Source organism: Enhydra lutris, unplaced genomic scaffold, assembly GCF_002288905.1.
Source record: "Enhydra lutris kenyoni isolate GAN:26980312 unplaced genomic scaffold, ASM228890v2 scaffoldscaffold69, whole genome shotgun sequence".
Classification (NCBI taxonomy): Eukaryota; Metazoa; Chordata; class Mammalia; order Carnivora; family Mustelidae; genus Enhydra; species Enhydra lutris.
Window position 1 is genome coordinate 3,317,609 of NW_019154153.1, and position 15,027 is coordinate 3,332,635.

General features: G+C 48.4%; 1 protein-coding gene across 2 annotated transcripts in view; it reads right to left on the reverse strand.

Moving 5' to 3' along the window:
* The window catches only part of LOC111159792 (beta-1,4-N-acetyl-galactosaminyltransferase 3), a 93,785-nt gene that overhangs the window by 21,239 nt on the left and 57,519 nt on the right, over positions 1 to 15,027 (reverse strand). For both annotated transcript variants that reach the window (XM_022522397.1, XM_022522398.1), the window contains exons 2-3: positions 4,909 to 5,012; positions 3,776 to 3,853 (exon numbers count right to left, since the gene is read on the reverse strand). In XM_022522397.1, the coding sequence (XP_022378105.1) occupies positions 3,776 to 3,853; positions 4,909 to 5,012 (182 nt within the window). The remainder of the gene's footprint in view (positions 1 to 3,775; positions 3,854 to 4,908; positions 5,013 to 15,027) is intronic.

Consider the following 15,027-nt stretch of genomic DNA (forward strand, 5'->3'; position numbering starts at 1 on the left):
GCTACTGAATTACACACCTTCAATAGATGACTTATATGGTATTTAATTTACATGCCAATAAAACTGTTACCAAAAAAAAAAGTAAGCCTGAGAAGATGATTCTGGGTCTCAGCCCTTTCCTCAAGAGACCCTAGCTCGTAAAAGCCAGCATGGCATGACCCAGGGAAACGCTGACTTGTTTCGATCTTATTTTGGAGTCACCAAATTTCTTTCTTTCTTTTTTTTTTTTTTAAGATTTTATTTATTTATTTGACAGAGATCACAAGTAGGCGGAGAGGCAGGCAGAGAGAGAGAGAGAGAAAGCAGGCTCCCTGTTGAGCAGAGAGCCCGATGTGGGGCTCGATCCCAGGACCCTGGGATCATGCATGACCTGAGCCGAAGGCAGAGGCTTTAACCCTCTGAGCCACCCAGGCGCCCCACCAAGTTTCTTTCTTGTAACTATTTTGGTTTTTCCAGATGGAACACCCTGGGCATCAGACAGTGTTTTGGTTAATGGACGTAAATAATAAATTGGCAATGAGGTCTGTAGTCATCAGTGGGGTTTGTGAACTAGAGTCAGGATTTGGGGTGCCATGAATTAAGTTTCTGAGGGCAGTTACCCCATGAAGCCCAGCCCCACAGCCATCCACTCTGGCAGTCTCTCTGACACAGCAAAGAGAATGCTTAGCTTTCCAGGTGACTTCTGGCCTCAGAGACCCTGCACTGCTGGCTAAACACTGGGTCAGGGAGAAAAAGAAGAGACGGCTGTCAGCTTTCTTATCCTCTGTTCTTGCTCACCTTCAGAGCACAGCTGTGTCCTAGTGAGGCCACCTGGAGTAAGTGAACGAGTTAACCCCTCTCTGAGCCATTACCTGCAAAAGGGGGATAACAGTACCACCTGACGCTCCTTGACAGCTAGATGTTCAATAAATGACATTTATCATTAACCTGCTGAAACCGTCTGTCAAAAGGGCAGGAGACAGGTAAGGAGACGGAAAGGGAATGGAAAGGCTCCTGCGGTGGGGGCAGGGACCACCATGCAGCTCTGTGGGGCAGACGTTATTCAGCCTTTCCAAGGGACCTTGTTTTCTTTCTTGGGGAAATAAGATGATTGGATCAGTGATTCCCTAAAGATCCATGAAGTCTGTAATGAGGACTTCGTAAGATACTTTTTTTTTTTTTTTTTTGGTAAAAGCTACTTTTTTAAATAATTTTTTTAGAAGAATGTATGCTTTTTTTTTTAAGGTTTTATTTATTTACTTCACACAGAGAGAGATCACAAGTAGGCAGAGAGGCTGGCAGAGAGAGCGGGGAGGGGGGGAAGCAGGCTCCCCGCTGAGCAGAGAACCCGATGTGGGGCTTGATCCCAGGACCCTGAGATCATGACCTGAGCCGAAGGCAGAGGCTTAACCCACTGAGCCACCCAGGCGCCCCCTGTATGCTTTTTTTAAAAGATTTTATTTACTTATTTGACAGAGAGCAGAGCGAGAGCAGAACACAAGCAGGGGAAGCAGGAGAGGGAGAAGCAGGCTTCCCGCCAAGCAGGGAGCCTGATTCCGGGCTCAATCCCAGGACCCTGGGATCACAACCTGAGCTGAAGACAGATGATTAATGACAGAACCACCCAGATGCCCCAAAAGCTACTTTTTTAAAAAGGATTTTATTTATTTGAGAGAAAGCACAAGAGAGCATGGGCTGGGGGAGGAGCAGAGGGAACAGGAGAAGCAGGCTTTGCACTGAACAGGACCCTGGGATTGTGACCTGAGCCCTGAGCGGAAAGCAGATGCTTAACCAACTGAGCCACCCTGGTACCCTGGTAAAGCTACTTTTAATATAAAAAAAAAAGTCAATAGAAATCAGTCATTTATCACCAAAAGGCCATACACACTTATTTAAAAATCAACTATTTCTTTAAAAAGTTCATCCTAAAAAAGAAAGTTAATCCTATTTTAATCACTGTTTACTATTCGTTCACTGTTTTAATTTCATATATATCTCTATCCTTGATTGGCCAAAAAAAAGTGGGGAAAATAATGATTAATAAATGCAGAATGTTATGCAGTCATAATCTTTTGAGATAATTGGGCTATTAAGAAAAATGACCTGGGGCACCTGGGTGGCTCAGTCAGTTGAACACTGGACTCTTGATTTTGGCTCAGGTCATGGTCTTGGGGTTGTGGGTTCAGGTCCTATGCCTTGCTCAGCACGGAGTCTGTTTGGGATTCTCTCCCTCTGCCCCTTCACCCCTGCCCTCGCTGTCTCTCTAAAATAAATAAATAAAATCTTAAAAAAAAAAAAAACGAGGAAGGAAAATGATCCCAACTATCCTGAAAGAATTCAAGGCTAGATCATCATTGGACCAATGGTCTTTAAGGTAACCTCTTTCAAAACACTCCAGGTGGGGTGGGGCATAATCACCTGATGACGTCACCTAGTACAGGTGTGCCAGAGTTGTAATCTGTCCTCTCTCGGGGCTTTAAACAGGGGCAGTTTCACAGCATGGATAACCTAACACCATATTTGGCACAATACTGCCTCCTCTTCTCCTGCCCCACAGCAAACAGGTAGATTGGAAATAAAATCACACAGGCTGAAGAGCTCAACCTGTGATAGGTAAGGATAAAGACTGGGCTGCTGAATACCACCCAGCCAAGAAAAGTAATACATGTCCACAGATTTTGGGACTAAAAGGCATTGGTTTATGGGCAGGATGTAAAATATGAAGCCCATAAACTTCTCACCCCCAAAGCACCATGCTACTTACGGAGTCTTGGCATAAGCATTTATTCAAGGTAATCTGGAGATGTCAATTAACCGCTCTACCCCTCAGTTTATTTACTGAAAGAAAAAGAATCCTTCAGATCCTATATAAGTGAAAGGTATCATAGCAACTCTTATTCACACGTTAAACCACTTCCTATAAAAGTTTTCTAAAGCAGCATTTCCTAGAGTATGTTCCTTAAAACACTAGTTTCATAGAATATTAAGAGATAGCTCATGGGATAAAAAGGCAGAAGACCTATAGCTTTGGTACCTGGGGAGCTAAACCAAGTTAAACAGCTTTACTGCAGAACTTCTCAGAACCTTTCCTATGTGAATGTGTATTTCTAAGAACTGGATGTAATATAAAGGTGTTTATTTAAGCCTTCTTTGACAACAGACTCCTTTCTTCCTGGAATGCCTTATGAGGCTTACTAGTCCAAGAAAGACAGTTCAGGAAGCCTATCTTTAAGAATGATGTGGATGTAAAAGTCACGTAGCTTTCCTGAGTCCTGTTTTTTCTCACTTATAAAACGAGAACAATGACAACTACCTTACAGGTCATAAAACTGATAAGGGATGAGATTTTTAAAACCAGCACACAACAGGCTTGGAGCAAATGCTCTCCTCTAAAGGAAGAAAATTGAATGAGCCTGAAGCCCTTTTTATTTTTTCAAATTAGGTAAAAAAAATTTTCAGGGGGCATGGGCAGAGGAGTAGAGAGAGAGAGAGAGCGAGTGCCCGCAAGTGGTGGGGGACGCGGAGGAGAAGACGGGCAGAGGGAGAGAGAGAAAATCTTAAGCAGGCTCCAACTCCAGTGCAGAGCCCAGCCTCGGTGATGGTGATCCGAGACCCTGAGATCATGACATGAGCCGAAATCAGGAGTCAGACACTGAACTGAGTAGCCACCCAGGTGCCCCAGGTGAGAATTTTTAATAATAACCACCACACCAAACTTGTCTATGGTCTCTGGAATTACCTGTGAAAACTGTATTTTGACTGTCTCCAAGAACAGGAACAGTGGAGAACCCCTTACCTCTGAGAGCCACGGGACAGGCTTATTCCACTTCAGGTAGCTGCTGTTAACACTCCCACCTCGCTCCAAGTCTTGGTCCTGGCAGAAGAGTGAAGAATGAACTTCGTGGGAACATTAGGATTGGGGGCTCCTTGAAAGTGCCTGTGGGGAGGTAGAGGGCAGGGAGATACAGTCCCTGCCTCCAGGAAACTTATCAATATAAGGGACACTCCCATTTATTATTCACCTTGTATCCCTCGGAAAGACACCCCCTTACAGTTTCATCAATGCATACTCTCCTAGGGTTCTTTTACTTTCCTGAATTTTCTGTCTTCCCATATGGAAAAAGATTTTTTTTCTTCCTTTTCTCTCGTGGTTTTGTTTTTGTTGTTTTTTTTTTTGAAAAATAATTTCTAATTCGATCAGTCTTCTGAGAACAGGGACTTGCCTCAGTCTTCCTCTACATCCCTCCAGGTCTGTCACTCATTTGTCTAACAAGTGGAAGCTCTCTGGGGACATGCCAGCCCCTCCCTACCCACTGTGTAGGTTCATGGGTTCAGTCTGGTTCTGGCCCAGCCTTGGAGATCCACATCTGTTCTAGGCTCAGAGGCTCAATCTTAGGGTTCCAGACTGAATTAGACCACAATTTCCCTAATTCCCACCCAGAGATCCTCCTGCCTCCATAGGGACCACTGACCACTGAAACACTATAGAAAAAATGCTCCATCGCAAATCTGTCCTCCAGCCATTTGCAACTATATATGATGTCTATCTCCTCATCTCTGACTCTTAGCAGTGAGCATCTGGGATCATCACTAAGGCACCAGTCTAGGCCTTAGGCTAGCAAGAGGCAGGATGTGTGGTTCTACCTTAAGCTGTCGGCTACTATTGGAGACGAAGGCCACATGCCTGGAGCAGTTCAATTCTGGGCCTCTTGAGCTGCTCGAGGAAGGCTTTGAGGAGGACAGGATGGACATCTCTACCCCTCCAGCTAATGAGATCCTGTGATGTCCGAGTACAATTCCAGGAATTCTCTCCTTGACCTCTCTTACTACAGAAAAGTAGAGGAATGCCCTTAAGGCTATAAGGTCATGGACAGCAGAGGACTCATGCTAATACACTAGTAGGGAAAATGGGCTGGCCCCACCACATACCTGGTGGCCCAGCCTCGGGGGATGATAAAACTGGAGATTTGGATCCACAGCTGGAATGTTCCTGCTGGCCAGAGCCTTGGCCAGTTCTCTCCAACTGCCATATCCTACGGAAGGGAACGAACAGACAAATAAGGTCAACAGAACATGAAGACCTCACAGGTCTGCAAGGTTTGGGGGGGAATAAAAGAGGTAAGCTCCTTCCCTTCTGCCACTCCTCACACCTCTTCCGACGGTGGGCATGAAGTTGGGGGAGGGTCAAAAGATAGTTACAACTTGGCCAAGGTCAGTAGCCCAGGTGCCTCAGGTGAGAATTTTTAATAATAACCACCACACCAAAGGAAAGGAAATGAGCTCCTAGCACATTAAAATTTGCTGTCTTCCATAATCAGAGGAGCCAGGCCAGGTGAAAATGGGAGCACCATCCATTTGTCCATGGAGGGTGCCCAGTACTACAGGCTGACCCTTCTTCAACTGCCTTTTGAGGCCGATTTCTCCTGAAAGCCGCTGTGGGGAAATGGTCATTGAAGACCGTTGAACTAAGTTGCTCCCTTTCCAGCTCCGTCCCCTTCCTCCGAGCCCAGGGAGACAGCAGGATTGTCTTGCTGGCAGGGAAAGGGACATTGTTGGGGTGCCGGGAAAGAGTCACGAAGCAAAGCACTGTGCGGGTCAGAGCCCCCCAAGCGTCAAGGGGACCACTTGGCCATGACTGTCAGACTTTGAACATGTGAAACCAAGCCACTGCTGGCCAATGAACCCGTATTACAGAGTTATCAGGAACTAGTAAAGGCTTTCAAGATCATCTGGTCCTCATTTCAGATGAGGAAAATGGGACCCCAGCCGGCCAAATGATTTCTTTGGGCTCATGTAACAAACAGTGATGAGGCTGAGACTGGCACCCAAGTGTCCAGATCCCCCACTGGGCTACTACTCTGTCTCCAACAGCTCCATCAAAATGCTCCCAGTGTGGTGGGCACTGCACAGAAGAGGTTAGACTCATGCTCACGGACCATTGGGAGCCAAGAGCTGGCCCAGAACAGAAGTGTTGAGAAACCTGATGGGAGCCCAGTCGAGACACAGCCAACCAGCCAGAGGAAAAGAGCACAGTGTGTGAACATGAGCCCTCAAGCAAGGGGACACCCCCATTTCGTGTGAGTGTTTATGTAATTGACTCCAGGAGAGGGACTGTGGTGGGGAGGTCGGGGGATGCTTTTCTTCCGGATCTGTTTGGTGGGGCCCTTTAATGCTTACTTAGCATCTCACAGGAATTATCTCCTCTGAGCCTTATAAGGCTCTTGTGAGAGGGGCGCCTGGGTGGCTAAGTCGGTTAAGCGTCCGACTCTTGATTTCAGCTCAGGTCATGATCTCAGTGTCATGAGATCCAGCCCTGCATCGGGGTCCACGCTCAGCACACAGTCTGCTTGAGTCTGCTTCTCTCTCTCCCTCTCCTTCTGCTCCTCCCCTGCATGTGCTTGCGTGCGTTTGTCCCCCGCCCCCGTAAAATAAATAGATAGCTACATAAATAGATAAGTGAATAAATGAATGAGTGAATCTTATGAGATAACCCAGGTCTGATTACCTCCACTTTGCAGATGGGGAAAGAGCAGACAGACTTTAAAGTCACAGAGGGAGTTGTTTCGAAGCCAGGATCAGAACAGAGAGTCTCCCTGTCTCTTAAGCCAGCGTTTTCTCATTCCGCCTACATTTTTTCCTGTGGGCACTTTTTGGCACAAACTTTCAAGAGTCCCAGAGGCAGAGGCCTCAGCTGGGGATCTGTGCCTCTCTGGGTTTCTGCACAGACCTCTTTAAGGTCTGTGCAGACCTCTGCTCGTGTTATGTTTATGGGAACTTTTGCAGGTTTATCCCTCTGCCATCAAGGTCTCTCCTGTTTCCATGGCTGGCCAGCCAGCAGGCAGGGACAGGTCAGACTAGTTCAGGGCGGGGGGGATGTCCTGGGGAAGCAGGATTCTGGAGCCAGTGAAGTGAAGTGAGGATATGGGAGGGAGGAAGAGAAAGAAAGCTCCCAGACCTACACCCTGCATTTCTGGATGAACTCAGGAGAAAGCAGTTTGTTCATCTGTTAATCCCAACTCAGACACATCTTATTTAAGAGCCCCCGCCCTTCCCAAGTCCGAGAAGCGCTGGCTAGTGGTTGGGGAACTCAGGTGCTGGGTAATGAGTGAGTCACACGGTGGGGAGGGGTGGGCAGGCTCTGCCTTGCTTCTGCCTCTGAATGATCAGGTTATCTCTTCCTTGACTTTGCCTTAGGTCAATGAACTATCACTGGCATTTGCTGGGAATTGATGAAGACTCGCCCTTTTTTTTTTTTTTTTTTAATTTTATTTATTTGAGAGAGAGAGAGAGAGATCCCAACTAGGCAGAAAAGCTGGCAGAGAAGAGGGGAAGGAGGAAGCAGGCCACCTGCTGAGCAGAGAGCTCATGTGGGGTTCAGTCCCGGGACCCTGGGATCATGACTTGAGCTGAAAGCACAGGCTTAACCCACTGAGCCACCCAGGTGCCCTGCCCTCTTTTTTTTTTTTTTTTTTAATTTTATTTATATGATGAAGACTCCTTGACCAAATTATAGACAGGCTCTTCTGAGCCCTCCTTCTGAGTAAGCCTTGTTCTTGGGCCCTGCGCTTGGCTGGCCCAGCCCCGTGCTGAGGAAGAATCCTATTAGGTCTTTCTAAGACGAATCTCCCCCACCTCTGATACGTGATCAATTCCTCATCTTCCCACCCTTGATATATAAGTCCTCGCCAACCTCTGACAAGAATCCTGTTAAGCCAGTTCAGCAAGAATCCCCCCCACCCCAATGTCTCCTCTTGGTAATTTTCCATCTCCTGGCCCCCTCACTCTGCTTGCTAGCTATAAATCCCCAGCTATCTTTGCTGTATTCAGAACTGAGTTCAGTTCTCTCCTGAGATCTCTTTCCCATATCATGATAGTACTGAATAAAATCCATCTGTATCACCTTTAACTAGTGTCTGCCTCTGTTTCTCTATAAAGGAAGGTAAGAGGTGGTTCTCTCCCTGAACAAGCACAAATCCACAGATGGGGGGTTCGGAGGGGGGCGGATATCCATGAGGTTAAAGCCAACTGGGCGCTGTACCTGGTGACAGGTGTTGAGATGGCTTTGAGACACTTAGAGACTGGGGTAGTCAACAGCCCAGCCTTTAGTACGTTCAGGAGTAGGAAATTCCCTGTGCAGACTTCAGAGTATAGGAGAAAGACAAGCAAGGCTTTAGAGTCAGATCTAATTGTCTATCTATCACTTTTAAATGGTGACTGCTTGAGCAAGTACTCTGACACCACTGTAAGCACTCCTTCCTCAATGAGTTTGGGGTTCCAGACCTAGGAGTCAGATATGAGCTTAGGCCCCTTTATAACTTTGTAAACTGCAAATGGCCAGTAGTTCTCTTACTCTCTTCTTCCTTTGCTTACTGACCAGAAGAGAAAGCAGACTGTTGGCCAGCAGGGTCAGGGGTAAAAGAGCAATGGATAACACACTCTCCTTGTCTGTTTCCCAGGTATTACTTTCCAGTCCTCCCCTCTGTCCATCCACCCCTGCTGTGAACATTTACTGAATGCGTATCAGGCACGGGCGTGCTGGGCATCTGGTAATTCCTCTTCTCATATCTTTGCCTCTGTTTAACCCTGTGAGCAGGTCCCCAGGCATTGCTCAGCCCCTGGGGGGGGGGGGGGACTTGGTGCTAAAGAATGTGCTGATTTAACTATTGACACTTGTCACTCGCCCTCTGATAAGTGAATGCCTCCTGCTCCTGGCCAGACCTCTCCTCCCAGAGTGCCAGCTGCCAGGGCCTGTTTCTCCTGCAACAGGTGTCACATTTGTGCCAGGAGACAGACACCCCGATCTCAGGTGACAGATAAAGCACCACCATGGGCCTCACATTCTGCCCTCACAAAGCTGGGCTATCAAATTCACCATCAGCTGGAATTTCGCCAACATCTCTCTTCTGTGCAATGTGAACTCTTCAAAGGCCTGAAGATGATCACGTCAGCTCTTTGTGGAAAATATGGGCTACATATACCCCTTGGTGCTTTTTCCAAAGACTCTCACGTTCATCATTTCACTGGATCCTCACAACCTCCCCATGGACTGTTGTCATCTCCATTTTAGAAATGAAAAGACAGAAACAGGTAAAGTCATCAGCCCAAGGTCACACAGTGAATAAGATAATCCACGTAAAGGACTTAGTACCTGGGACATAATCAGCAACCAGCCGGTAGCAGCTGACGGTTTTATTATTCATCACAATGGGGCAGATCCGAAACTTACATCCATTTCTCCTGACCTCTGGCCTGATTCCCTTGGCAGGGTGTCATGTGGCCAGCAGGGTCATTTATACCGGGAGGAAAGGAAGTCCCTCAGGGCTCAGACAGCTTTAGGAGAGATTTTAAAAGTACAGCTGACTCACTTTGTTCATGGATTGGATATAAGGAGAGGAAGCAAGAACAATTTGAAGATTCTGACCTGGGCAGCTGGAAGGCCAGAGTTGCCATTTACTAAGATGGGGAGCCGGGGGAGCAGGCAGGGGCCATGGAAATAGTATTTCTGAAGCCTGTCGCCAGGCTAGAGCAGGGCTCGCTCCACCAGAAAGGGCTGGCCCCTTCCCTAAATCAAACACTCTTTGCAAGACAGGAAGAAGACTGACACTGACCCCCGCTCCGGGGCAGTGGGATGTTGGGGCTGAAGGAGGAGACTAGGAGGGCTGGTCCCATGGGCTCCATCAGATGTGAGGGACCCAAAGATCCAGGGTGAATGCAGAGGATTTGCTTAGAAGCCCAGCGTCTGTCCAGAGAAGAGGTGATGAACCCAGAGGACAAGAGGTTGCCAAGGGAATGCGAGGTCGTGCCACCCAGGGCACGCTTCCACAAATGCCAGCAACCAGCCCTGAGTCCTAGGACAAAAACGCAAGACTGTGGCTCTGTGGCTCTGACCTTGGAGTGCCCTTTAGGGCCAGTCACATGTCCTCAGCACAACAAAGCCCCTATGTCTAGAAGCCAGCAAGGCCTGGACACCCCTCCCCACCCCCCACCCTACCCCCAGCCAGAAACCTGCGGTGACACAGCCAATCAGAGATGAAACCGGGGACTGTCACCTGGGAGGAAGTCCCTGAGGCAAACAGAAATCTCCAGTGGCAGAGACAGAAGGCTGTGTGGCTTAATCTTTTCCTTCCCAGCCCGTGACACCATGATGCAAGAGAACTTATTATTCACGTAACCTTAGCAGTTAATATTGATGTGTGAGGCATATATATATTCATATTAGATGAATATAGAGTATTTCAGGAAAGACTTAGGGTTTAAAAGTTTTGCTGAGGCGCGCCTGGGTGGCTCAGTGGGTTAAGCCTCTGCCTTCGGCTCAGGTCATGATCCCAGGGTCCTGGGATTGAGCCCCGCATCGGGCTCTCTGCTTAGCAGGGAGCCTACTTCCTCCTCTCTCTCTCTCTCTGCCTGCCTCTCTGCCTACTTGTGATCTCTGTCTGTCAAATAAATAAGTAAAATCTTTAAAAGTTTTGCTGAAAGCCACAGGTCATAAGTGAAAGAGGCCAGTATTTGAACTGAGGACAAAAGCCCACGTCCTTAACTCCACTAGTCCCTACTGAATACACTTGAGAATTTCCATCCACCTCTACATCACCATCATTATCACCTGGTGTCAGGCACTCATTTAGTCACCAAACTATCCCGTCTCTCATGACCTCCCCCTCACCACCTACACCTGCCAACCACCACCACACACACACCCCGCCCCCCCCCCCCCGGACTATTTCCTTACTCTTTCTAACTTGGCCACAAACACCTCTCCATATAAGCCAAAGAAAAGCAAGAGGGAGTATAGAGACCCGGGTACCCCCAAACAGCTGAAAACTAGACATGAAAGCATCTTCATGTAGGCCTGCTCCCCTCTTCCTGGTTTCTGATCCTTGTCCTTCCCAGCCTGAGGTAAACAATCCAGCACTGTGTCTGCGCGCAGGGTTTGGTTCAGAGGAAGATTAGAAGTGGTTTGCTCGGGGATGCCTGGGTGGCTCAGTTGGTTAAGCAGCTGCCTTCGGCCTCAGGTCATGATCCCAATATCCGGGGATCGAGTCCCGCATTGGGCTCCTTGTTCTGTCGGGAGCCTGCTTCTCCCTCTGCCTGCCACTCTGTCTGCCTGTGCTCACACTCTCACTCTCTCTCTCTCTCTCTCTTTCTCTCTGACAAATAAATAAATAAAAATCTTAAAAAAAAAAAAAAGTGGTTTGCTCGGCTGCTCACCCTCCCTCTCAGCACAGGTGTGTGCTGGGGGCGCAGGGTGGGGGTGGGGGGAGGTTAATGAGGACCAGGCTCGAGGTGGGGTCCAGATGTCTCCCCAGATCCTCCTTGATCAGCCTCTTCCCCCACTGCCCCCTACCCCCAACCGCCCCCTCGCCCCCAGCTGCCGCTGCTTAGAACGGCGGAGCTCAGGAACCAGAACGGCCAGCTGCTCCCCAGCTCTCTGCCAAGCTAGCACCTGAGCTGCTGGAATGGTTTTGGCTGCTGGCAGGCTGAGGCTTGCCAGCAAGACGCAAGGGACTGTACCTACTGCCCTGCTGGGTGCCACCTAAAGGGGGCCTAAAAGAGGGCACTGGAGCTAAGCCAACTATGTGCTTGTGTATTTCAGCTCTGCTGTCAGTACTTCCTGTTCACTCAAGCGTCCAGACTCGAGCAAACAACTTTAAGGGGGTAGATGAGGAGAGGAGACAGAGAGGGTAAAGGCCCTTTGCCTGGCTCTGCCACTGCTCCAGGAACATAGGGTCTGTCTGTCTGCACACAGCCTAGCTCGTAACTTTCCATTCCCGGAGCCACAGATTTGATCGGTAGAGGTCCCAGAAGGTTTGGCCAGGTCCCAAGGCACCCTTAGGATACCGTCATCATCATTATTATAAAACAAAAACAAAAACAAAAACCCCGACAACATGTAAGGCCCTATTTGCTAGTCAGCGTCAACAGGACAATTACAGCCACAAACGCAGTTTGTGGTCAAGGACTTCTAAGACTGGCCCAAGCCCACTGAAGAGGTGTTTTCATCCTCTGGTGGACCTAGACAAGGACCATTTAGGTAGTTTCAGGGCCCCTCAGATCATGATGGAAGTCACCGGGATTGTTTCCAGTCTTGATTCTGGACTGGGACACCGACAAGATTATGAACATGGAGGAAAATGGGGAACAATCCTTTTCCTTCCTGGCAACTTTCAAAGAGGAAGTTTAGTGGTGCTCAAGAAGAAGCAATTAGCAGGTTGGGAAAGAGTGAATAAATGAATCAGTGGACCAACAAATCAGTGGCATGTATTGAGCACTTGTTGTATACTCAGAACTCTGCTAACTGCCCTAATAGACGGAAAGGTACAAACTGAGGGGTGCCTGGCTGGTTCAGTGGGGGGAAGCATGTGACTCTTGAGCTCAGTGTTGTGAGTTCAAGCCTCATGATGGGTGTAGATTACTTCAAAATAAAATCATAAAAAACAAAACAGAAGGTAAAAACTGAAACACGAGGGCCAACATGTCTGTGGACTCGTGTGTGTGTTCTGGCACTCACACCTGTGTATACACGCTGGGCATGTACGGGCCAGTTCTGCTCTATGCAAACAGACCCACAGTAGACAGCTGGGCTAACTGGAGGTGAGCTATGGGATAGGGCTTGATGATCTTCCAGATCTGCAGGAACCTCAGGCAAGACACTCTGCAAACCATTCTGGAATAAGGCAACTGGTCTTTAGGATCCCAGAGAGTTCAGGAGAAGCAGCACAGGTATAGGAAAACCCTGGTTCTGTAAAATGGCAATGGAGTCATTTTGGCAGAACTATCCCCAGGACGCAGTTGAAGGCTGACATTGCCTATGGAAGCCCTGACAGGTGGGAGCCGTAGTGGAACAACAGTCCAGGAGCCAGTCAAAAGACAGTGCTCTTTCTTCTACTTCTTTTCATGAGGGAGGAGGGAGCAGCAGAGGCCCAAGATCCCGGGACTCTTTCCCAGCTGGGTGGAGGTGGCCCCTCCCCAACATGAGGGAGGGGCGTGGTTTCCATAGTTACGGGTCTTGGAGGACCTTCAGGCATACGGAAGGTGTTCTAGAAGGAAAAGAGTTGGAATCAGAAGGAAAAAAAAACCCAACCTGGGGGGTGTGTGGCGGGGGGAAGGCTAGGAGGGGAGAAGAGCTTTAAAAAAGAGAAGAGTGAGCCCCACCCAGCCAGGTAATGAGACAAGAGGGGAGAAGTGGGAATATTTGATAATAATTATGTTAATTATAAAGACTCTGGGGTTACTACAGTAAAATGCCAAAAGGGACCTGGGAGGGGAACAACACTGTTGACAAAGCCCTTCTCCACTCATTAACCCACTCAGCCCACTGAACAGGTTAGTACCAAGTGCATTTAACAGAGAATAACCACAAGAGCTAACATCTGTGCACTTGTTTAGGCCAGTCAGCGTGCTAAGCACTCATTCATTCACTCTTCATAAACATCCTTTCAGGTAAATAGTAATATTATTCCCATTTTACAGATGAGAAAATGGAGGCCATGGGCAGCGAGGAGGGTACATATCTGCCCAAACCTCACAGCCTCTAGATGAGGTGTGAGAGCTGAGATTTTCAAAACCCAAGCACCTGACTCATCAAAAAAAAATCTCTTAACAATTCTCTTACACACACCCTTTGGTTTGGTGAGTGAAAAAACAATGGGATCCAAATGAAGCAGGAAGAGAGAGGAGCCCAGAGGCCAAGGAAGTTTTCTAAGGGCCACACAAGGACTGAGTTTGGGAAAAGAAGTCAGGAGCCACCTTCCACCTCCCTCTCCACCCGATGTCTCCTCTTAAAACACCACACTCTTTTAAGCATCTCATTGAGCCCGTTCTCTTTTCTGCACCAGGCCTGAAAATGAATCAGGCGCATTATCTGATCTGACAGACTGCCAGAGGCTGGATTTGGGAGGGCTGATGAAGGTGACTTGCCAACGCCAAGCTGAGGTTGTTAACGACCTGCTTGGGGAAAGGAGAGGTGATGAATGGGACAGGGAAGGCATGAGGGACAAGAGAGGACTCCGGGGACTCTACTCTCCTCCTTTCCACAACACATCATCGTTAACGGAACCTCACAGGTTGGACCAACCGACGGCAGAGGCCCGAGTTGTGTGTTTGTCCCCAACCCCGTGTCACCATCCCACCACAAACAACTCAGTTCACGTTTTGTATCAGAGCTCTTTCACACTCTTGGTCTTATTTTTACTTTCACCCTGGGAGGCATTCCGTGAGGCTGAGGGGACACGGAGACCCACAGATAGGTCAACAGACTTGTTTAATGTCAAATGGAAGCCAGTGCTAAGGCCAGGCTGGAGCCTGGGCCTTTGATTCTTGGCTCGAGGCTACTCCTCCATGGCGTGGTGTGGGCCTGCAGCTGCTGGCGTTCCGTGGTACTCTGATGGAGGCCACGTGAGGAAAGGGCTGGAAATTAGCACTGTGCTGGCGGGGGCTAGATCTTGTTCTTCGTTGTCCTCCCACTGCATAAATCAGCTGAAAGGAGCAGTTTTAACATATGCCTGCTTCAAAGAGGGGTTAAACTACCTGGGCCTGATTTTATGTTCCCATTGTAGAGGGCAGGCACTTCACGCATGCGGAGTGACTGACTGGCCGACTGACTGACTGACTAAATGAACGACACGGAGGGTACAGGAGGGACCTGCCATGTTTATCATCACAGAACTATCTAGGGGTCTTCTGGACTAAGGCTTGAATGAACTGACAGACACCAGCCCTGACATTCTGAGAAGCTGACCGCCTGAAGGCTTTCTCAACACCCGTGGGCACTCACAAAGGCACAAACTGAGGCTGCCTCTGAGAAAGCTCAGTCTCTCTTTTCAAAACTTCAATTTCCAAGTCTCTGTGTGTATGTGGTAAAATACAATTAACACAAAATTTGCCATCGTAACCATGTTTAAGTGTTTCGTGGCATTACGCACACACTGGTATGCAACCACCACCACCATCTCCAATATTTTTTTCTATCTTCTCAGACTGAAACTCTGTACCCATTCAGCACTAATTCCCCATTCCTCTCTGCCCCAGGTCTCTGGCAACCACTGTTCT